This window comes from Micrasema longulum, unplaced genomic scaffold (genome assembly GCF_059751315.1).
Source record: "Micrasema longulum isolate JH-2025_06_02 unplaced genomic scaffold, ASM5975131v1 h1tg001055l, whole genome shotgun sequence".
In the NCBI taxonomy this organism is placed as follows: Eukaryota; Metazoa; Arthropoda; class Insecta; order Trichoptera; family Brachycentridae; genus Micrasema; species Micrasema longulum.
Genome location: NW_028278243.1, coordinates 424,444 through 448,294, shown reverse-complemented (window position 1 = coordinate 448,294; position 23,851 = coordinate 424,444). Strand labels below are relative to the sequence as shown.

Here is a 23,851-nt window from a genome sequence, read left to right as displayed (position 1 = left end):
AAATATGACGTAGGTGTACTGCAATGGGGTGATGGCCATTGCAAAATTCCAATGAATACATGAATAGGTGAACAAATAAATTCATGAGCGATAACAAAATTTGACAGGAATCAAATTGAATCGTCCGGCATCCAAAACGTAAAATAATGTTAATAACTATTTGTCCTCCTATCTCTGTATCAAATTTCATACATATTTTCGAACACAATTCAAATTTTAAATTAGTTACTGAAAATAAATCTACTTGACTCGTAAACAAAAAAGGTAGCGGTCATTTTGCCAATTTTATTTGAATAATATATATTTCTGGTTCTATTTTACACACAGAACTGTAAGTGTTCTTCATCCGCCTGAACAAAGAGAAAATATTACTTTATTCTTTATTTGTTAAAATAATTTATTTAAAATATTATTTATGAATAAAAACGATACTAAAGTAAGGTTCATTATAGACGCTCTGGTGAAATAAAAACCCGTGAGAAAAATAAATTTTTCACTATAAAAAAAATACACATTGGCATTACTAAAATATTTAACACCCAATTAAAAAAATCTGAATATTTTTGATTTCATTTATGCTTTACGAGTTGGTTCATATGATGTTTAAAACTAATATAAACATAACTACGCCACATTTAATATAAAAAAACTTAAATATTCTACGGCTTTTTTGTAAATAAAAATAGTTACACGGTTTTTCAGGGGCAAACCGCAAAACTTCAGAGGAACATTTTTCATGGTAAACGACTTCCACATTCTCTTCTCAAAAATGTTTTCCCTCTCTGTTGAAATAAATTTAAATATGAGTAACTCCCTAGGGAGGAAATCCAGCCAGTCTGCGAGCATTTGGACTTACTAAAACATTGTTGAATTACTACCTGGTAAAAGAAGAATTATAAAAATTGGAAAATTGTTTTCAGACGTTGCCTAGTAGGTGATTTGGTTCAGCCGGATGAATCTCACCCACGTGATAAAGGTGTCAGCTCTTTTACTTCACAAAAGTCAACAGATGGAAGAGTTGACGAAATGTGGATGTTTAAACATAGGCAGAATGGTAAATGTTACATAGTGTGTAAAATGGCCACTTAAACCAGCCAATGACAGGTCATAAGCCCTGTAAATGCCTAGACTTCCATATTCCCTTATCAAAAATGTTTCTCTCTCTGTTGAAATAAATTTTAATATGAATAACTCCCTAGGGAGGAAATACAGCCAGTCTGCAAGCATTTGGACATACTCAAACATTGTTGCATTATAAAAAGCTCTTTTTTTCCGAAAACGCTTTTTGTGTTTTTTTTTTGTAATTTGAAATAGAGTAAATCTTTAATTTCTTGTTTTGGCATCCTTTCCACAAACCCTTATTCTAGGGAAGCGGCTGGGTAGGGGAGGGGTAGGGCTTTGTGAAAGGGATGCTAGTCTGAGAAATTAAGGATTTACTCCATTTTCTGATTGAAAAACCACAAAAAAGCGAGTTTTTTATTTTTGATTTTTTTTTTTTTTAAGTTTACTATGAGGAATGTTCCTCCGAAGTTTCGAGGTCTGGTCCTGAAACATGTGTATTTGCATTCTTATGATTTACCCAAATATTTTGATTTTGGGACCATTTTAAACTTAGGATATGTAATATATACAAAGAGTAATGTTCTTGTAAACATGTAAAACAATCATATTTCCACACATCAATTACTGTTCTAACATTCTTATTTATGTAATGAAGGGGAAATGAAAAATATACAAATTCTTCAAAATAAGGCAATAAAGATTATACTCAAAAGAAAGAGGTATTCTAATGTAGAAATAATGAAATTGGCTTGCTCACAGTAAAGAAACAAATAAAATGTAATGTAGCAATTTTCATAAAATAATTAAGGGAATAAAGAAATAAAAAATTTACCAACGATGTCATACATATGAAACTAGCGATAAAAAAAAGATAAGATAAATGAGGAGAAAAACAGAGTCTCAAAACTCACTGTACAAGAGATTGAAGCAGTACAATGAGTTGCCTGAAAATCTAAAAGAAATTGAAAGCATTGAAATATTTCAAATTAATTTGAAAAAATATGTTCTTGAGAAATTTCGATAAAAAATTATCAAAAGTTTATATTAATTCTTAAGATGTTATGAACTTCTAACTTAATAAAGCATAAATAACCGTGTTAGGAAATTGGTAAACAAGTTGTAGTATAGCAGGGTTCGAACTTCAGACCTCCTGATCCGGAGTCCACGACACTACCCACGGGACCACAACCCACCCCCATCTTTCTGTTAATTTATTTCTTCAGTCTCATTGTACAGTTTTAAACCCTTATACAATGAGTTTTGGAGTTCTCTTTTTTATTGATGTTTTTTTTTCTCTAGTTTCACATGTATGACATTGTTGGCTAAATTTCACTATATTTTTTATTCGATTTAGCCCCTTGATAAAAAAAATCATATTTAATTTTATTTGTACACAATAGAAGACAACATTTTTTCCATATATTTTTTATCTATATAAATTTTACATGTTTATTTACATTTTAACAATTTTCATATAGTGTGGTTTATATACATATAATACTAGTATACATTCTTTCTTCTTCTTCTGCAGTCGGGTTCCTCATGATTGAGGGTCGTGATCTCCAAAGATCGAAAGATGCACTTCACTTCTCCAGACCTCTCTATTTCCAGCAAGGTACGCCGCATCCGCAAGGGTAGAATTAGCAGCTTCCTTAACCTGATTGATACATCTGAAAGGGGATCTACCCCTCGGTCTTCTTCCAGGCACGCTGTGGCCCAGCATGACAGTCTTCTCGAGGTGCATACATTCTCATCTCGAAATGTGGCCAATGAAACTTAGAATTCGTTCATAGAAGTCTATAATATTGTGTTTATTTAAAGTTCTTGGAGTATGGACAAATTTGTTCTTCTTTCCGTTCACGATAATATAACGAAAATAAATTTATTATATTGCTAAAATCCCTTTCACTCCTCACCTTCTCGCAGTGCTTTTCTTTTCTTTTAATGCATTTTTTTTTACTTACTATGTAACAGTACTGTATTTATTTAATTGTATACTTTGCAGTCTTTATAACAAACACTTGAAAAAAATTACTACTCAATGTACATTTTTTATTGAAAGCATTTTTAAGTTACTAGAATTCCATTCATACATGCGCTTTGTAGCTGAAAAATGTTGATTATTGTAGCTTCCACGGGTAAATGTCATCAACAATAAAATCATTCCAATACTTAAATTTAGTAAGTAGGGTGTAGAATTTCAACCGTTCATGCGCTCTGTAACTGCATGATGTGCTGTAATCTAGCTCTCATTTGAAATTATTTTTTATTTTAAATAATGGAAATTAAAGCTATAATTTAAACAATCCACATGCTCTGTATCTGCAAGACGTGCCGTAATCTAGCTCTTATCTGTTATAAATTCTATTCTAATTGGAAACAAGAAAATATGATCCCAACCATACATGCCCTCTGTAGCTGCGGTGATTTTTCACAAAAATGGCGCTATATAAATTATCCATAATAATAATGTATTCTACTATTATCGTCACAGTAGATCTACTCAGGTCACAGTGATCTAAGGAGCTCATTTAGCACTGACCCTCATTTACAAGAATGCAAATATATACTGATTTCATTTGTAAAAAACTTTGACTGGATGTATGTATAGTACTCTTGGTTCTTATTTATTTTTATAATTTGTGTTATTTTTCCTAAAAAGAAAAGTAAATGTCTAGTCTTCCATATCCCTTTCTCAAAAATTATATATTTTTTTATTTTAAAAGTAGTCCTGGCAACATAATTTACTGTACATCTTCTTACAGCAGTTAGGCTTTACTACTCTAGCTTACTCCGTTTGCATATGGTGAAGAGATTTTCGGATAAGTAGATGTAGTTGAATTGGTTTAGATTTAGAGTCGTGATAAAACGTATTCCGGCTGAAAAAATAAATCATTATTAATACAATTTTATCAATTTTAAAGCTACAATCAAAATCTATTCCACTCCTACAAACATTTAAGTTTTTAAAACAAAAATCCTACATGGAGCAGGTAACAGAAACCCCATTAATTTCATAATTTATTTTTGATTACAATTCAAAGAAATGGGTAGAAAAAAAAAATTACTGAAGTGCAAAAGAAACAGAATTTTTATATTTTTAAAGTTGCAGTAAAATTTGACAAACTTATTTCATTATCAGCTCGGTGAGAATCTAATTTATTTTATTTTTGTACCTTGCTCAACTAAATAAATTTTGTTAGGCAGAATAACCTCTTGGAAATCAAAATAACCACGTCCAACGGTAATGTAGTTGCATTTAAATTGGATGATTATGAAAAATAAGATAACAGTATCTTTATTTCAAATTGATATAAATCATTCAAATAAATAAATTATGTAACTTATCTTAGTGACTATTTCATCATGGAAATCATTTTCTTAGAGCATTTTCATTATTCAATAAGATACTAAGACTAATTCGATTTTTACATTTAAATGCCCTCAGGAGGCTTCTACATTTTTTGCTAATATAGCAAACATACAGTGCCTTTATATCTTTAATGGGCTTTATTTATGTGTGTGCGACAGAAAGTTTGAATACAAAATACTTTAGTATTTGTACATACACAAACAAAACAGAGTGTATGTTTTACTTAGTTTACCGAGAGGTGCTAGCGCATTAATATAGGCCATCAAACACATGAATGCAGGTACACATACTAAATTCGTGAACCACGCGATGATATAATATGCCTACAGAAACACATGGAAAAAATATATATAAAAATAAAACAAAAAAAAGCATTAATGGGACCAGAACATAAAATGGCTAAAAAGCCCAATAAATTATTCTACCATTAATAATAAACATTCTTTAAATATTGATTTTGAACAGCAAGATATCAATAGACCAAAAGTTATGAATCACATTATCCATATTCAAGTTTTAATGTAATTTATATTAACACTTCACTTAAAACCAAAAAATATAATTCTTAACTAAAATTAAAAATAATATTTTTCAGTTGATGACATTCTGACCACAATACGGTGAAAGGTAAAACTAAACCCGTTCGCATATTCCTTAAAAATAATTTATTAATTGTTATTAGTTATGTAATACTGTTTACTTTAATTTATTTGTGTAACTGTATTGTGTAGACCACCGATCGGCAATTGGAAGCCACAGGTCAGATCCGGCCCGCAAAGTGCTTGACCACAGTAATACATCAAGCTAGCTGTCAATGAACGATTTCACTTCATTCTTTTATAAATCAGAATGTTCAGGATAATGAGTGTTGTAGTCGGCATATTTTGTATTAAAATGCCATTTTAAATTATATTTTATCATCATAGCAATTCCCTCATTGCATATTAGACACATTGATTATAAATCAGTTGTGTTAAGTTCGCACATAAATAACGTTGACAGTCAAGTGCCCCTAAAATAAAATCACATACGGCCTGCCTCAAACACTAATTGCCAACCGCTGGTGTAGCCTGGAGTAAAAATGTTAAAACACCTTATTGATCTTAGACTGGTTTGTTATATGATAATTCGGATGCTTTAATTTTGAACAGAATAAATATACCGATCCGTCCACCTGGTTTAAAGGTTAATTGCCAAAAGAGAGTGAACTTCGCAGAGCCGGACCTACTGAAGGTTCGGTTGGCCCAAAGAACCAGACACTAGCTTACAAGGGAGAGAATATTAATAATATGCTCATATTAATTTACAAACATGTATATTCCGGTCCCTTTTCAGTAAGTGGTGGGGCGCTAGATCCCGTTAGATCCAGCGCTGGAACTTGTGAGAAAGAAAAAAAATTGTGCTAAGTGACTTACGTTAACACTCTGTAGATAGCTATATCCAAAATACATCAATATTAAAATCCACCAAGTGCCAAATTATAACGGTATCATCATATCGATAGCATTTGAAAGGTAGCTCTAATCCTGTGCTTCTGTCCTTTACATTTAAGTATTTTCAGCTTACAAAACGTAGTGGTAAGTATTAATTATTCAATTTGCAGACCATAAAAATAAACCTTTGAGATGATTGAAATGGATGATAGTAAAAAAATAATGATAATTAAATTGTTACATACGCTAACAAACCAGTATGAATTTGGACGGAATATCATTCTAGAAATGAAGCTCATTTCAGAAGCAGGAGAAATAGCGTGCAAGTGTAAGTGACCCACGGAGTGGAATGGTGGCCAATGAAAACCGTATAAAACATCCGATATTTCATCTCCGAGAGAAGTCAGTGCCTCATTTGCAGCTCCTAATAAATCTTGCACTGAAAAAACATGAAAGAGAAAAATTGTTTTAACTGTACTGTTATAAGCATTCTATTTACCAAGTAAATATCCTACATACACAATTGTTTGTGGTCTGAATTAAGTGATTTTGCATCTTTCAAATGTTCTCGAGGGACAGCAAGAAGATGATTTTTAGCTGACGGTCTTATATCTCTAAAAACACAAATTTTATCATTCCGATAAATCATTTCCGATTTTTCATGCCCATCTACAACTTTACAGAATATGCACTGCTCTCTCTTTGAAGCCATTGTACTCAGTTCTTCTGTTTCCTTTTACATAAACTGGCAATTAATATGATCAAAGTCTAATCTACGACTCGCTAAAGAAATTTGATCATATTTGATAACGTTCAAAACCGGATTACTGAATATGAATTATGAATACCGATTACCGATTACTGTCAAAATGACATTTGGTAGGAATACTTATTTGGTTGCCATATAAATAATAAATTTAACAAACAAATAATAAGTTTGTAAGTAGGTCAGTCTGATTTCAAAAGTTTTTAACCAAATTTAACCCATAAAAAAAAAATTAACCGATTTATTTTAGTAACAATCTAATAATTGTATTTTAAGCTTTTATATAATACATTATAAATGTTCAAAACACAATATCTGCTCCTGCGTATGTATTAAAACCTACCCCGTATTCCAAATTAGTCTGGAAACAAACACTAAGTGTATTAGCAAAGCCAAACATAAAACATAACCTATTTGTTTTCAAAATTGACGTTTTCGTATGTCATACGGAATACTTGTTTTGACAATATTTGGTTCTTGGTTTGAATAATTGTGAATTTCTACACGATGGCAGACGACGATGATAGCATCCACAGACTTGAAGGCATATCAGATGTTCAAGGAGGATTAATCATAAAAAAGAAGCCCGCGACTTCAAACACAAAAACACCTAAACCTTCACTTCTAGGATTAGATAAACTAGCAGCAACGAAAAGAGATGAAAAGAATCGTCTGATTTCTTTCAGCCATGACGAAGGCGATGATATCAAAAAGGGTGATTCTTCCCAATCAAAAGGGTCTAGAAATTACAGAGTAGGAAATGAAGAAACGCCGACGTATACCGGCGGCCTATCTGAAGAAGCCAAAGAACGAATGCTTGAACGACTACAGAAGTATTTATACCAACTTAACTATAATTATTTTTTAAAAAAAACCTTTTACAAAAGGCAGCAATTAACGCCAGATAAAAAGTATATAGCCAAAGTAACTTTATAATAATGTAATATTTTTTGTACGTATAATATGATAAATAAATCCATAATGTATATGTTTACCATTTAAGTAATGTAATGCATTTATTTTAGATAACTGTACAAATAAAATTTAAACACCTAGTTATACCTTTACTAAAAAAAAAATAAACATATATCATACAAAAATATTTCAAAAACCAAACATTGTTATAAAATCCAGACGCTTTCCGATGACAGTCTATCTACCTATATGGATAATGTTGCATTATCACAACGTTTCAAAAATAAATGTAGTAATGAAAACTGTAGAAATGCTTCAAAGCATGAATTCTGTATTTTTCAATTATAAGAACAATAATATTGAATATGCTGAATTTGCTTACTCCTAATGCCTAACACCGAAACATTTATATGAAGTTTGTGCAAGATCTTGCAAAACATGATTGTCCACCATCTTTTTCTATCTCAAACTTCTTAGACATTCTCCCGAATTATAGTATTCAAGTCATTTCAATCCTAAGAAATACATTTATTTTTAAATGATTACATTATTCACACCACTTAAATATTGTTGTTCTCGTCTTCCAGCCACGGTGTGACCAATCCTACAACTTTTTAACAAGTAGTGATTAGGTATAAATATTTTTTTTCTTTAGATTCTATTATGTATTTAATGCCAAAACAACAAAATTAAATATTTATTTTTTGCATTAAAAATATACATGCTTGAATAAAATAAAACGCAGGGCATAAAATGACCAAAAACCATTTTTATTTTATTTAATGAATAAACTTATAAACCATATTTGTATTTAACTCATTGATCGATAAGTGACCATTAGAAATATTATAAAAATATTTTAATAAGCTTTTATTTTATGGACATAAAAGTTTTTGCTTCTAATTTTGAGAGAAATTCAAGTACGGGTATGTTTTTATTGTTTTATTAGGCAATGAGCCGGATATCCTGCCAAAACAATATCCGTTTCATCACTAACAATTATATGTTAACAATAAAAAAATCCGAGTCATTATTGTCTGGTATATTAAATAGGTAACAACTGTCCTTTTTTCAGAAAGCAACTGGAAAATTTAGAAAAGGGATTTTATGTGACCTCAAAACAGGATAGCCAGAGAGGCGAATCCCGCAGAGATTATGACGATGATAAATATGACAGAAAGGAACGGGACCGATACAAGGATAAGAAATACTCTGTCGAACGCCATGGAGGAAGTGAGAGGCGACATAGAGATGATTACAGTGATCGAAGCGAAAGGAAGAGAGAATATAGTGATCGTTCTTCAGCAAGCAGTAGTCGGAGTGGATACTATCCTAGGTTTAAAGATGAACCCAAAACTCCCAGGTAAGCATTACATGAATTCGTTAAAAAAAAATAAAATAAAAATTTATATAAAAAAGAAATATTAGCATTCTTATAATTTACCCAAATATTCCAATTTTGGCGGCCATTTTCAACGAGTTGTAAATAACTCACTATTAGAAAATGGAAACCAAGTTGGGGTAGAGTGGGGTTCCAACCTCGGACCACTGATCCATGAATCCGCAACACTAGCCACGGGACCACAACCCAATTTGATTTGATGATTATTATTAAATCTGAATTTCTTGTATGAAATGAGAAAACTGTGCATATTAATTTATGTGGTTTATTTATCCCCAATGCGCATTTTCACATCAGGCGAATATGGTTGACGCATAATAAAAAACTGAAAGTATTATAATAATGAACGCAAAGAGCATATTCAAGTAATAAAATATACAGCACAGGAAAAACAAACCAGCCAAAGAAACTAAGATTTTTTTTAAATGTCAAAGATAATATTTTAGGAAAAATTGCGATAAAAAGGACAAGAAAATGGTTAAAATGATTAGAAATAATTTATAAGAATTACTTTTTTCTTAATATTCAACACAGTGGAATGTGTAAAACTATAATGGCCTTGAAAGATGATACCCCAATTTCGGAGCAAACCATCAAATTTTACAATGAGGAAGTTCAGTGCCTGTGGAAATCGGATATATGTTTTTTTTCTCACGGGCGGTGAAAATTAGAACATTTCATTGTACCGCAGTTTTTTTAAAAAAATAAAAATATATGATCTACTTTGAAATGTCACAGGTTCTGGTGAACCCATGTTTAGAATAACCAATTAATTGTGTGTTGTGACAGATTTCCGGTTTTCAGCCAACTTAATGTGATTTTTCAGCCTCAAGGTAGCAGATCCTACAGAGAAAACTGCTTGGGATGAGGATGATGATAATTTCAAAGTTCCTGCAAAGAAGTCGAGTTGGGATTACCCTACTCCCAATGTTCACACTTCAAGAGAAGGGTCATCCGAGCGTTCTCATAAGGCTAGGGGAGATTATAGAAGTGGGAAGAAACCACTTCGCGACTACAAGGGAAGACTGTACGATGACACTCCAAGAGCTACACCGGCCTTTAAGTAACTATAAACCTTATCTATTTTGAAGTAGCTCACTCGATGCATGAGTGTTCTGTGCAGTTTCCTGCAGAATCACAATTGTAATGCATTTTCAAGCTCTGAACCTATTATGTTGCATAACGTTTGTTGAAGACCAATATTAATCTTGTGGATTCTATGATCACAATTAAAACCCTGTTTTCAAACACTAAAATTCTTTCAAAAAATAATACCACAAATAAAATGTTTGTAAACATGTACAAAATTTACATATTTGTACTGAAATACTCTCGGTTTGGTCATGCATAGTAATTTATTTTTTTTATTACAAATTATGTATGGTTTCATTAATATTAAAAAATATTAACTTTCCATTTTAATGAAAATCAATTTATTATATATTCTAACAATAACAATTTTTTTAAATAGGAACTGATGAGCATTTTCCAGATTCCTTTTGTTCCGAAGGCAATTCAAATTGATATGTTATTTTTTTATCTGAATTGTTTCGTTGAAAAACACAGAATGCACTAAATTTACAATTTTTTACAGATACAATAGTTGGCAAGGCAGTAAACGTAAAAATGAAAGCACCCGTTTAGAAAATGTAAGTGATTCGGAAAGAATGACTTGGGAAGAAGAAGAACAAAGATTAGACAGAGAGTGGTATAACATGGGAGAAGGTAACTTTTGAATTAAAAAATCATGTGTATTTTTTTTACAATTATTGTTTTATGATGGAAATCGACATTGGATAAGACTGTGAATCTTAACGCATATCATCAGTGGTACTGCAATATCTTGTGGGCGTTGTGCCTGTTTTCCCGATCATGCAATTTTTTTTTTTTAAATGCTGTGTTATTATAAATGGATTTTTTTTGGCTGAGGAACCTAAAAAGCTAAAAAGGATCATGCAATTTTTTTTTTTTTTAAATGCTGTGTTATTATAAATGAATTTTTTGGCAGGGGATCCTAAAAAGCGTTCTGTTAATATATAACTTACGATTTTAATCATCTTAAAATACCGCTGGAGTATCAGAAAAATATCATTATTTAGAGTAAAAATAGCAATAAATAGAATCTAACTTTTCTTAGTCCCTACAGTGAATTTTTCTTCAGTAAAATATTTTTTATAAAAACAGGTTACGCCTTCAGTAATAATGATATGTTGCCTGTAATTTTTTTTATCCTATTATTTCTTATTTTATTTTGCATCAACTTTACTAACTTATGGTAACATTTTATTTTTCTTAACTATCCCTTGTTGTACATCTTGCTACTCAGACAAACGTCTTTCTAAAGATGCCCATTAGAAAGTGAAAGCGCTAATTGGTCAAATAAATAAGTGGAAGTATTTGTAATTTTAAACTTTTATTAAAATATAAATTACTACCTAATTTCTAGAGACTGATGGTCCAAACACTATCTGTTAATTAAAAATAAAAAAATGATACCTACATAACATTTTTATCAATGTACGTAATAATAGGGACTTGAATAAGTTCTCCTTGTTTCCCGACAAATGGTGTTATCTTAGACTTTTTACATCAGGCAATACTACAGTCAACTTCATCGTGAAGCTCACCATTAGGCATGACAGTATATGTTATTCCACCGAAGTGTAAACAACATGTTTTTTCATAGCTTTAAACATGTCAAATTTTTTGCCAAAAAGAGTATTTGCGGGATTTTATGTGTTATTTAATATTTATGTGAGGGAATGCCACTTGGACTTAATTAAAGTAAATTATGAAATATCGAAGATAAAAATGCTATTTACAAATTATTATTTACATTGAGACATAAACAAAATCAAATGACTGGCGTTGTGGCGCAGTTGGTTAGACGGCCAACTGTGAAACAGGCGTCGCGGGTTCGATTCCCGCCAGTTGCAAGAAAAAAATCCAAGAAAGATATTTTCTCAATTAGTCTGGGTGTTGTGGTGTATATTTCATTACCTCCTTCCATATCCCTTCCATCCTACCTGCTGACAAGTCTCTAAATAGAGCTTTTCAAAAAAAAATGTGAACAAGAGGTTAGTTTGTTCGCTAGAGTTTATTAGATATTATGTCTTTTGCTGCTCAATATCAAAATTTAAAGCAATTATTTTATTCATAGTAGAATAACTGATTAGGTCATTTGTCAATTTTCTGTTAGAGATCCATTATTGGTTATTTGGTTTTGTATTTTTTTTCTTTATGTGGATTTGTATTTTTAATTTTTTGTATAAATTCACAGTTTATAAATATAAAAACCTACTCTAGAAATATGTAAATTAAAACCCACTAAAGCTAGGGTTTCCTAGGACAGCGGTGCCCGTATCTTAACGGCCGTAGTGAACGGTGATGCTGTGGACAGCCGTCGTAGTGGTGCCTAGAGAGTGGTTTTAGTTTTTAACGGTGTTATCAACACCATTTTTATAGGAAACCACTCTCTAGTCACCGTTACGACGGCTGTCAACCGCATTAATGTTCACTACGGCCGTTAAAATACGGGCACCGCTGTCCTAGGAAACTCGAGCTTAAGGGCATTTAAAACATTTCTATTTTAAATAAATAAATAAAATATTAATTGTAAAATCTGCCTTTGCAAAGTAAAAACAATTGCCAATTTGTTCCATAAAAATATGCCTTATATTATTGAAATAAAATAATTTATCTGTTTTCTACGGGTGTGCAATATTATAATGTATGTACGTCATTATTATAAAATCGATAAGAAAAAATTGTGTTGATAAATCAGCTTAATTATTTGTTTCATCCGTGTTCTCCCTCACAGCTCGCACACATTCCACTCAAGTAAACAAAAGACCTAAATGAACTAAAGACATGAATTACACGAAGATACGAAAGATACAAAGATATAAATAATAGGAAAGGTATGAAGACACAAATCATATGAAGATGCGAAAGATGCGGAGATATGATGACTTAAATTTTGGTTGGCTGGAAGATATTTCTTTTAGCAATAAGTCCGCCAACGTACTTTTTCTTTGTACTTGAAGTTTTAAATAAATCAGCCGAATGAGCTAAAGATACATTCGTTCAATTGAACTACTTAAAAGATTTGGTCACTTTGATGATGCAGATTAAGTGATACGTATCCTCTCGGTGACGGGGTCTTACCCACCTCTATTTCAAAGTGCTTTCATAGAAAATAAAATTTAAAATAAACTTAAGTTATACAAAAATAGAAATAACAATATTTGTATATAAATTACCTCAATACTAGTACTCAATGGAAAAAAGGAATAATGCCTGAATAAAACGATTTACTCTTTATTGTTTTTACAATACGTTTTTCCTCATATTGTATCTATAAATACTGAATTAAAATATATGAATTTTGGATTTCTGCTTACCATTAATTTTACCCTGCATATTTATTATGTTACCAGTAATAGTGGGAATTTGAGACTCATATTAGTGTGAATTTACTCATTGAGTCTCATAGTAAAGCACTTAAAATTATTTTTGATTTATTTATTATATTTACCATATTGTTATTTTTTTCCCCAGGTTATGATGAAGATTCAAATCCGTTTTCTGCGTCTAGTGCGGAATATACAAAGAAAAAAGAAGAACAAATGGAACAACGCCGAAAGAAAAAACTTTCAGCTAAAAGACAGCAGATCAACAAAGACAATGAACTTTGGGAAAGAAATAGAATGCTAACGAGTGGTGTTGTACATGCTATTAATGTTAATCAAGAATTTGATGAAGTGAGTATTATGATTTTACCAATTAAAAAACATTTGAGTTTGGATTTTACAAAACTTGGAACAATTTCTAAAACACATTTTTTTTAGTCAGTTAATTTTGTGACAAATTTTATCTTACATAGTTTATCAATAGTATTTTTTTCAAAATATTATGCAATTCTATAATATATTTTTTATTTCTTTTTTTATTCAATTTAGGAAACTGCGGATCGAGTTCACCTTCTTGTTCATAATTTGGTGCCCCCGTTTTTGGATGGTCGACTTGTGTTTACAAAACAACCTGAGCCTGTTATTCCGGTAAATATTTTTTCTCTGTTAATGACAACAATATATACGTATATGTCTATATATATTTTTAACAATATTGTAGTTAGAATTACTTTACATGTTTTTTAACCCATTATGTAATATAGACTGTGAAGGTAAAATAACATGACTAATTAAAAGTTAATGAATAAGAGCAGGTAGCTGCTAGACTGCCAATATGTACAGAAAAATATGTCCATATTATGTGCAGAAGCCGTATTCAGTAAGCGAATTGCCCTATTGATTGGTGAATTCTGACTTGCATTCGTATGGCTTCTGGATGCATAAAATTGTGCACGAGATCTCACTCTAGTATGGTTCTTGGGAACAAACAATCTGACCTCTTTCATTATATTTGGATTACACATATATACTTCCAAAAATCAGTTAATAAAATTGTTTCTCGAGAAAAAAAATAACGACGAGATTCGAGGGTGTTGTAATCCAGCATCCTTGCTAGAAATAATGATTCATAATAATTATATTCTTTGTAATGTTATGTATTTATTTTAGATATTTGTACAAATAAAATTTGAACACCTTGTTGTACCTTAACTAATAAACAATATACCAGGGTTGTGTAAAAAATAAGGTTCCCAACGCTATTCCCTATTTTTCAGTTCAAATAAAAAATGCCTTAAACCTGAAAAAAAATTGAGAACCTTATTTTTTACACAACCCTCGTAATAAATAATTTCAAAAACAAAACATTGTTGTAAAATCCAGATGCTTTAAGTATCGCAAAAATCGCTTTTGACTCTTCTCTATTTCAAGGATGTGGTTCGAAGGGTAAATATTACTCAATATTACCACAATCAATTCTTCAACAAAGGTATTCTGTGCAGTATTTATTATTTATTTGCTTTAATTTATCGCTATCCACTTTAATCTTGTATTTTTCCTTTTTTATTTTAGGTTAGGGATCCTACTGCTGATATGGCCTTGAATGCCAGAAAGGGATCAGCTTTAGTAAGAGCATTCAGAGAACAAAAAGAAAGGAAAAAAGCTCAGAAGAAACATTGGCAATTGGGTGGCACAACAATAGGTAAGATTTTCTTATTTACTGACTGTTGTCAAATCAATTATGTATGTGCAAAATCTAATTTTAAGTAATTTGAAATAATAACGATAGTTCTTCACGAAAACATTATTCAACCTCATATTTCTTTGGGTCATTTGGAAACAAACTATAAGTTGAATCAAATTTATAATAGCGCCTATAATATTTATTGAATTTATTTATTATCGACGACAATCCATCACTGTGTAGCTCAAATTTGACCACTTTAGAGGAGAGAGGTTAAAATGTTTTTTTTTTTATTGAACCCACATAAAAATAAACATTTTAATCTCTATTCTCTAATCTGGCCAAATTTGAGCTACGCGGTGATGGATTGCCGTCAACTTTATGCTTTGTTAATTTATTTTGTTCCATCTTAAGAACTAATGCAAACTTTAAATAACAATACATTTTACATAAAAATTTATCAATAATGTATTTTTTCAAATTGATTTGAAATATTTCAAGGATTTCCAATTCTCTTGTTTCATTAGGTAATTTTTGTACAGTTTTAAACTCTTGTACAATGAATTTTGAGACTGTTTTCTCCTCTATTTTTACATATATAATTCCTCTGTACGTTAGATGTCACTGAACTCCTCCTAAAAGGCTTAACCGATTCACATGCGGTTTTTTAGAGAAATGTAGATCTGGGCGCTGTGCTTGTTCATAGATATTAAAATCTTCAATCTCGTATATAAAAAATAAGTAAGGAGCATAAATTTTTTATTCATCGATCTACCAGGAGGAGAATGCATTTACAAAAAAATTGAAAGATGTTGTTTTTTTGTGTACTAAAAAAGTTTGTTTTTGAATGTTTACAAACAGCATTTGTTTTTTGTGGATCTTAATTAGATCATTTCCCTAAATTCCTTATAATTTCTACCCATTTATTTCTTTCTACTGAATTTTTGGTAATACTAAAATAATATTAAATTCAACACATTTTTATAAATCGTTTTCCTACATAAGTACACCCCTCTGTTGGAGAGAAGACAGGAGTTTGACGTTTACAAAAAGAATGCCATATTTGAAAAAACATTTATTTTATGTTTTGGAATTCAACCATTAACAAGTACCTACTTAAATTCAATATTTGAATATTAAAAATTTTTAGTTTTGAAATTTAATCACAAACAAGTATATAGGTACCTACTTATCAATGAAAAGTCTTTTTCCAAGCTAATAGCAGGGAAGCCATCGTTCGGGCAGGACAACGTCTGACGGGTCCGCTAGTTTATATGCATATTTTACCCAATGTATTCCATGTCTTTGTATTTCTTTTAATTTTTACGGTTTTATTGTCTTAATCCAGGTAACATAATGGGTATCCAGAGAGCTCCCGACGAAGCCGATGAAAAACTAGACAAAGTAACCGATACTGCGGATTATAAAAGTGACCACAAATTTGCAGAGCACATGATGGTTGGTTAGTATCTGTTATCACAATATATTTCATATTTAAGGTTATCTTACATTTAAGCCTAAACAAAAATGACTGTTTATTTTACAGATCAAGAAGCCAAAAGTGAATTTGCAAAGAAAAAGACGATTGATGAACAAAGGAGATTTCTTCCTGTGTTTGCTGTCAAAGAACAGCTCTTAAATGTGATACGAGAAAACAGTGTTGTCATCATTGTCGGTACGTATTAGTTTATGGAATTTCTGATTAATTGAAGTGTTTAATTTGTATGTTCAAATTTTAAATTTATTGTCTTTTTAAATAAATCCATCATAAGCGAGAATTGATGCTTTCCATTTGCATTGCATTTAGGAATCATGCTACTGATCTTTATCTGTAATAATTATAGATTAGCAACTTATTCCATCTCCGTCATAAAAAAATTGCAACTCCTGTGCAGACTTAACTTTACTATCAATTTCAAGCATAAAAACAAGATTAATGTGGTTTTATTTTTACTATTTTATTTCATGTATTTGTTTTTTTTACGTACTAGTTTAAAATTAACTTTATTATATATTTATAAAATATATGCATTACTAAAGTACTATAAGACAACAGCCTTCTAGAAGCTAAATTTTGATGTAACCCAAACTTTATTGATTATTTCATTTGATAAACTGCGCAGCAAAAAATAAATAATGAATACCAAAAAATGCTAACCGTCCAAACTACGAGGGCGGATTGAAAATGAAGCTACCTAAGTAGGAAAAAACATTTATTTTTTTCAAAAACCATTTCACTGCGACACACTTAGTAAGAAGATATTACAACTTTTTTATACCATCTGAATAATACGATTTCGGGAACCTCTCAAAATACGCGTTAGTTTCAGTAATCACTTTTTCATTTGAGCTGAATCTTTTTCCTGCGAGCCATTTTTTCAAGTTTGGAAACAGGAAAAAGTCACTAGGAGCTAAATCTGGACTATAAGGTGGATATTTCACGTAATTTTAGCATCATATCTAATGCTGTGTGAACCGGTGCGTTGTCTTGAAGAAAGAGCACTTTTTTCTTCTTTAAATGTGGTGGTTTTTCCTCGATTGCTCCAATAATGCACGATAATACTTTCCTGTGATTGTGGATCCTTTTTCAAGATAATCGATGAGCAATAGTCAGAGTACATCCCAAAATACAGTGGCCATAATCTTGCCAGCCGATTTCACTGCCTTTGCCTTCTTCGGAGCACTTTCACCAGCTTCCACCCATTGTTTCGATTGATTTTTGGTTTCAGGTTTCAGTGGTGCACCCACGTTTCATCAACAGTTATTAATCGACGCCAAAAATCAACAGGATTACGCTTTATCATGTCCAAACACTGCTGTGAAGTGGTCTCTCGAATTCGTTTTTGTTCGACACTGAGTTAACGCGGTACCCATCTTGCCGATAGCTTTTTCATATGCAAATGTTCATGCAAAATGTTGAACACACGTTCATATGAGATGTTTACCATTTCAACAATCTCACACAACTTCACTCGGCGATCATTCATAACTACCTATATCGAGGATTTTCTTGATATTTTCTTCAGTAACCACCTCTTTTGGACTTCCTGTTGATGGTATTGTTGCAGTGCTTGTTCGGCTGGGTTTAAATTCAGCAATCCAATATTTTACCATGTAATCTGGAGCAGACTCACCGTAATGTTTATCGAGCTTTTCTTTTGTCTCTTCTGCCGTTTTCCCTTTCAAATAATAGTGTTTAATCACCGCATGAAATTCTCTTTTTTCCATTTTTTAAGAAACACAAAAGTTGTTTACTTCAAACGACTACAACAAATAAACTAATTGATAAATTTAGGTGACATTTTAACAGCTGCCGTTTGACAGATCGCAATTTGGGAAAAATAAAACTTTTTTGTGTTTGTGCTGCCATGTAGCGCTAGGTAGCTTCATTATTTATCCGCCTTCGTATTATAGGAACAAATCCAACACACACGGTATCACCTAAAAAAGAAACATATTGGTCTAAGCTTTTGTTTCTGACATTCAGAATGACTCATAAGGTTTGATTCCTGGAACAGATATAATCAGTTAATATAGATGTACATGCATAATTAATAATTATAACAATTTTTCTCAACCGATTTGTACAAAACACTAGCATTAAATTTTGAGCAATTGAATCATCACTTTATTGTAAAAAAACATTCATTTAAAATCAATTTTATAAATCAACTACTTTAGATTCTACTACACTACGAGACATAACATGACTTGACCTCATAATATCTTCATATGCCTAATGGATTTTAAAAATAAAATATTTAAAAAAAAGATCGATTTTGTCAGTTTTCTTTCTGCATGTTTATAATTTTTAAAGGTGAAACGGGATCGGGAAAAACAACTCAGTTAACCCAGTATCTGCACGAGGAAGGATATAGCCGCCTCGGTATGATTGGTTGCACCCAGCCGAGAAGAGTTGCGGCCATGTCTGTTGCTAAAAGAGTATCTGACGAAATGCATACATCCCTAGGTATGTTTTTATTGCTGCTTTGATTCATAACTTTATTATTTTGTGAAATAATACATGCTACTTCATACTTTATAAGTCAGAGTGTTTACAAAACAAAATGTGAAAGATTTACTGGGACAAATAAATACACCATAAGGGTAATTGCAGAGAAACAACTTTATTTTATAATTCAAGTCCCTCAATTTTTTTAAATTTGTATTTTGAATAGTATTTTATGTGGTCGCTGAATTATCATGTCATCTTATTTATTTACCTTATTAGTAGTGTCACATCTTTCAATTATCAAATTAGTCCATTAATTTTCTGCTGTGATCATTTAAGTCATTTTTATGTGTTTTAATTATCAGGTGATGATGTTGGCTACGCTATCCGATTCGAAGACTGCACATCAGATAAAACAGTTATTAAGTACATGACTGATGGAATATTACTCCGTGAGAGTCTCCGAGAACCAGATTTGGACAACTATTCTGCAGTCATCATGGACGAAGCTCACGAACGTTCCCTGAGTACCGATGTTCTCTTCGGTTTGCTGAGAGATGTAAGTCTTTTATTTTATTTTACTCTACACTGCTTTACATATGTGGTCAAAACTTGCAAATGTCAGAATCTTTTCATGACAGGCAAACGCAATAACCAGTACAACATGGCCGACTAATCTACACTTAATTTCATTTGGCAAGATTTTTACACTAAAGTAGAGGCTGAATAAATTTTGAATAAATACAAAAGTACATAATTAATGTCAATCCACCTTAACTTTACCGTGCTGTGTGGATTTAGATGATACATACGAAACGAACCATTCGCTGTCAGATATCACGCGGCTAGTGTGTTTATTTAAAAATTATAGTACCTAGTGATAAACAGACTGTATTAAATTAGTTATGCTTGATTCAAACCAAAAACTAATCATTTTGTAAACTTCAGCCATGAAACAAACTATTAAAATACCTACCTATCTGTTATTTCAATAGATGGCAGTAGCATTCCTGTATTCATTAAATTTTAATTACATATTGCCATATTGGTAATGTTAGAATTAAAAAAGAACTGAGGGAGCCACCGTAGGTTGTGTGTTGCTATAAAAAAAACCTGTTTTATTTTTTAGGAATTTTATTCTACCGCCTTTTTTAGATTATGTTTTGCTTTAAAAAAATTCTATAAACTTATACCTACATAGTTTCAATCTTATAGTATAACTAGCGGACCCGTCAGACGTTGTTCTGCCCAAACGTGGCGCGTTGGCTTACCTGCTATTAGCTTGGAAAAAGATTTTTAATTGATAAGTGGTTACCTAGGTACTTGTTTGTGATTAAATTCCAAAACTAAATTTTTTTTATATTAAATTTAAGTAGGTACTTGTTTATGGTTGAATTCCGAAACATAAAATAAATATTTTTTCAAATATGGCATTCTTTTTGCAAACGTCAAACTCCGGTCTTCTCACCAACATCTATATATAATGATAATACAGAAATATCTATTTGCCATATGTATGACATAATTTTTAATTCTATAGATAACTTTGTCCCCAAGTATCAACTTAAAATAAACTATCCAAAGTGGTTTACCGCTGAACTTAAAATTTTACTAAATTCAAAAAAAGTACTACACAAAAAATTTAAGCAAAGTCGGAGTATTCATGATTATCAGGAATTTTCCAAAACAAGAAACGAATGTAAAACGCTTTCCAAGATATGCTTTAAATCGTATGTAAAGAGTATGGAAAATTCGGCGTTAAACTCAAACAATCTTTGGAACTACATAAAAAAATTAAACAATTCTCATTTCGAATATCCAAGTGCTATGCATCTAGATGGAAAATTAGTGAATGGCACTGAAAATATTGTAAACCTTTTTGCAAATTTCTTTAAGGAAGTGTATGATGAACCTATTCCAGATGATAAGATTCCAACTTTTACTTTTGATAAAACAATTACGCTTTCAAACTGTAAAATTAATATGTTGTCTTGTAAGAAGAGACTACTCTCTTTAGATGAAAATAAATCAGCAGGTCCTGATAATGTTCCGCCTATTTTTCTCAAAAAATGTGCCTCAGTTATAGCTGAACCTCTCACCACGTTTTTCAATAAACTATTGTCAATGGGATGTTTTCCCTCCAAATGGAAATCTAGCTATATAACTCCAATTTTTAAAAAGGGGGACGACTCAGATATTAAAAACTACCGTCCTATATGCATCCAATCAGTCATACCCAAACTTTTTGAGTCACTCATACTTGACCAAATTCAACATGATGTCTCAAATATAATAGACACTAAACAACACGGTTTTATAAAGGCGCGGTCAACTGCCACAAACCTAATTCTTTACCATAATTACATATCGGAAGCCTTTAATGATAAAAATCAAGTTGATAGTATATACACCGATTTTACTAAGGCGTTTGACAAAGTCTCTCACAAAATATTACTAAGTAAGCTGTATGGTTTGGGTTTTCGTGGAACTATCCTTGATTGGTTTCGAGCTTATCTATCTGACAGGTATCTATATGTAAAAATCAAAAATGTAAAATCAGACTGTTTTTCTGCCTCTAGTGGTCTTCCACAAGGCAGTCACCTAGGGCCTGTTCTTTTTCTAATGTTCGTAAATGACATTACATCCTGTTTCCATGATGTCGAAGTTTTGCTTTTTGCGGACGATATTAAAATATTTAAAAAAATATCGGACATTAATCATTGTGAAACTCTGCAATCAAATATTAATAATTTGTATAATTGGTGTAAAAAAAATAATTTATTTCTTAATATTCAAAAATGCAAAATTATGACATTCTGCCGCAACAGAAATCCCATCGTTTTCACGTATAAAATAAATTCTTCACCTTTAGAAAAAGTTACAGAGATGACAGACTTAGGTATTCTTTTTGACGAAAAACTGAGTTTTATTAAACATATACAAAACATTACAAATAAGAGCATGAGAACCTTGGGATTTTTGCTGCGAACGATACGGGATTTTGAGTCTATAAACATAATGAAAACATTGTATATTGCCCTAGTGCGAAGTCAACTCGAGTATAACTCAGTTATATGGTCACCGCATTACAGGGTTCATGTTAAGGACATCGAAAGAGTTCAGCATAAATTTTTGCGTTTTATCAATTTTAAATTAAGTATACCGATTGAATACATAAATTACTCATACTTAAATGATTATTTAAACATCCAAACATTAGAAAACAGACGAAAATTAAATGACTTGCTTTTTTTGTTTAAAATAATAATGTCGATGTTCGATTGTTGTGAACTTATCAATTTGATTAATGTGCGAGTGCCTGGTCGAGTTACCCGATGTAATACTTTGTTCTACTGCGGTCCATCATCGACCAATTACAGCGCGAATTCGCCAGTAATGCGGATGCATGTACTCGCGAACCAATATGCTAACAACATCGATGTCTTTAGCGTGAGTCTTGTAAATTTTAAATATCAATGTATATGTTCCTTATCAAATAGAACTTAATATTCTGTTCATATTGTATTTTATAACATTATGTACCTAGCTGCTTTAAACCTTTAATTGTATTTCTTTAGCTTATTAAAAAAAATAGAAATATATATATATTTCTTTAATTTTTTTAAAACCAACTTAACTTTAAAACACAGTTCTATATTTTATTACAGTATATATATATTTTTTTTTTTTAATTTATGTTGTTAATACACTCATCTTTTTATTTTTATACCAACTATACTTCTTAACACTGTTCCTTTATTTTGTTCCTTTATTTTATTTCTTTATATTGTGTTTTTTTTTTTAAATCTATGCTGTTTATATACTCATCTTCTTTTTTATACCAACTTTACTTCTTAACACCGTTCTATCTTTTGTTGCTTTATATTGTATTTTTTAAATTTAATGTTGTTTATATACTTATATTTTGTAAAATTTTCATGTATGTAAAAGCCTTATGGGCGTGAAAAAAATAATAAAATAAAATAAAATAAAATAAAATAAAATAAAACATCTAGGAATACGATTTTTTTAAATGTATTGAATTGAGTATTATTTTAGTGTTACCAAAAATCCAGTAAAAAGAAATAAATGGGTAGTAATTTTAACAAATTTAAGGAAATAATCTGATTGAGATCCACAAAAAACAAATGCTGTTTGTAAACTTTCAAAAATAAACTTTTTTATAGACGAAATATAACAACATCTTTCCATTTTTTTTGTAAATGCATTCTCCTCGAATGCAACCCTGGTAGATCTATGAATAACATATTTATGCTCCTTACTTCTCTTTTACATATTAGATTGAAGATTTTAATATCTACGAACACGCACAGCGCAAAGATCTATATTTCTCTGAAAACCGCACGTAAATCGGTTAAGCCATTTAGGAGGAGTTCGGTGAACTCACACAGAGGAGTTATATATATAAATATTAATTGGCGTATCACATTATCTTGTTCTTCATTTGCAATTTGTTAACTGTGATTACTATTTTTCTCATATTTAATTTGTATTTTTGAAAAATACACTTAACAAAGTATGTCATAGCGTTTTGTATCTCCTTGACAATAAAATGTGTATAATAAAAGTGTCCCCTTGTACTTTAGTATTCAGTATTCTGTATTTATATTAATATCAACCATTTGCCAAACTGAATTCCGTCATACTGTTTTCTTTAGAATGGATCGTACAAATTTTATTTCAAGTTTGTACATCATTGTGCAAAGCACGCATCAAAGCCTCTCTTTTGGCTTTATTCTATCCCGTGGGATGGCAAAAAGATATCTAGTTCTACTGAAAAGTTATATTTTTTGCTTAATATTCTTCACAAGTCGATGTCCATTTTAGCAGT

At 31.0% G+C, this 23,851-nt stretch overlaps 2 protein-coding genes across 3 annotated transcripts in view; one reads left to right on the top strand and one right to left on the bottom strand.

Moving 5' to 3' along the window:
- Positions 1–2,575: 2,575 nt before the first annotated feature.
- LOC148277295 (adenosine 5'-monophosphoramidase HINT3-like) lies at positions 2,576–6,715 on the bottom strand. 2 transcript variants are annotated; one of them, XM_088233093.1, is made up of 3 exons: positions 6,388–6,715; positions 6,114–6,307; positions 2,576–3,941 (listed from the first exon to the last, which is right to left on the bottom strand). In XM_088233093.1, the coding sequence occupies exons 1-3, from the start codon at positions 6,578–6,580 to the stop codon at positions 3,915–3,917; spliced, it is 414 nt and encodes a 137-aa protein (XP_088089219.1). In that variant the 5' UTR covers positions 6,581–6,715; the 3' UTR covers positions 2,576–3,914. The 2 variants fall into 2 exon arrangements, with proteins under 2 accessions (XP_088089219.1, XP_088089218.1); XM_088233092.1 differs by having other exon boundaries at positions 3,689–3,941; positions 6,124–6,307.
- A 13-nt stretch (positions 6,716–6,728) lies between these two features.
- The window catches only part of Prp16 (ATP-dependent RNA helicase l(1)G0007), a 160,337-nt gene continuing 143,214 nt past the window's right edge, over positions 6,729–23,851 (top strand). Inside the window, exons 1-11 of the mRNA XM_088233086.1 lie at positions 6,729–7,467; positions 8,625–8,912; positions 9,778–10,014; positions 10,546–10,676; positions 13,512–13,714; positions 13,913–14,011; positions 14,936–15,065; positions 16,396–16,509; positions 16,594–16,722; positions 18,865–19,017; positions 19,365–19,558. Coding sequence (XP_088089212.1) covers positions 7,142–7,467; positions 8,625–8,912; positions 9,778–10,014; positions 10,546–10,676; positions 13,512–13,714; positions 13,913–14,011; positions 14,936–15,065; positions 16,396–16,509; positions 16,594–16,722; positions 18,865–19,017; positions 19,365–19,558 — 2,004 coding nt within the window. The 5' untranslated portion in view covers positions 6,729–7,141. The remainder of the gene's footprint in view (positions 7,468–8,624; positions 8,913–9,777; positions 10,015–10,545; positions 10,677–13,511; positions 13,715–13,912; positions 14,012–14,935; positions 15,066–16,395; positions 16,510–16,593; positions 16,723–18,864; positions 19,018–19,364; positions 19,559–23,851) is intronic.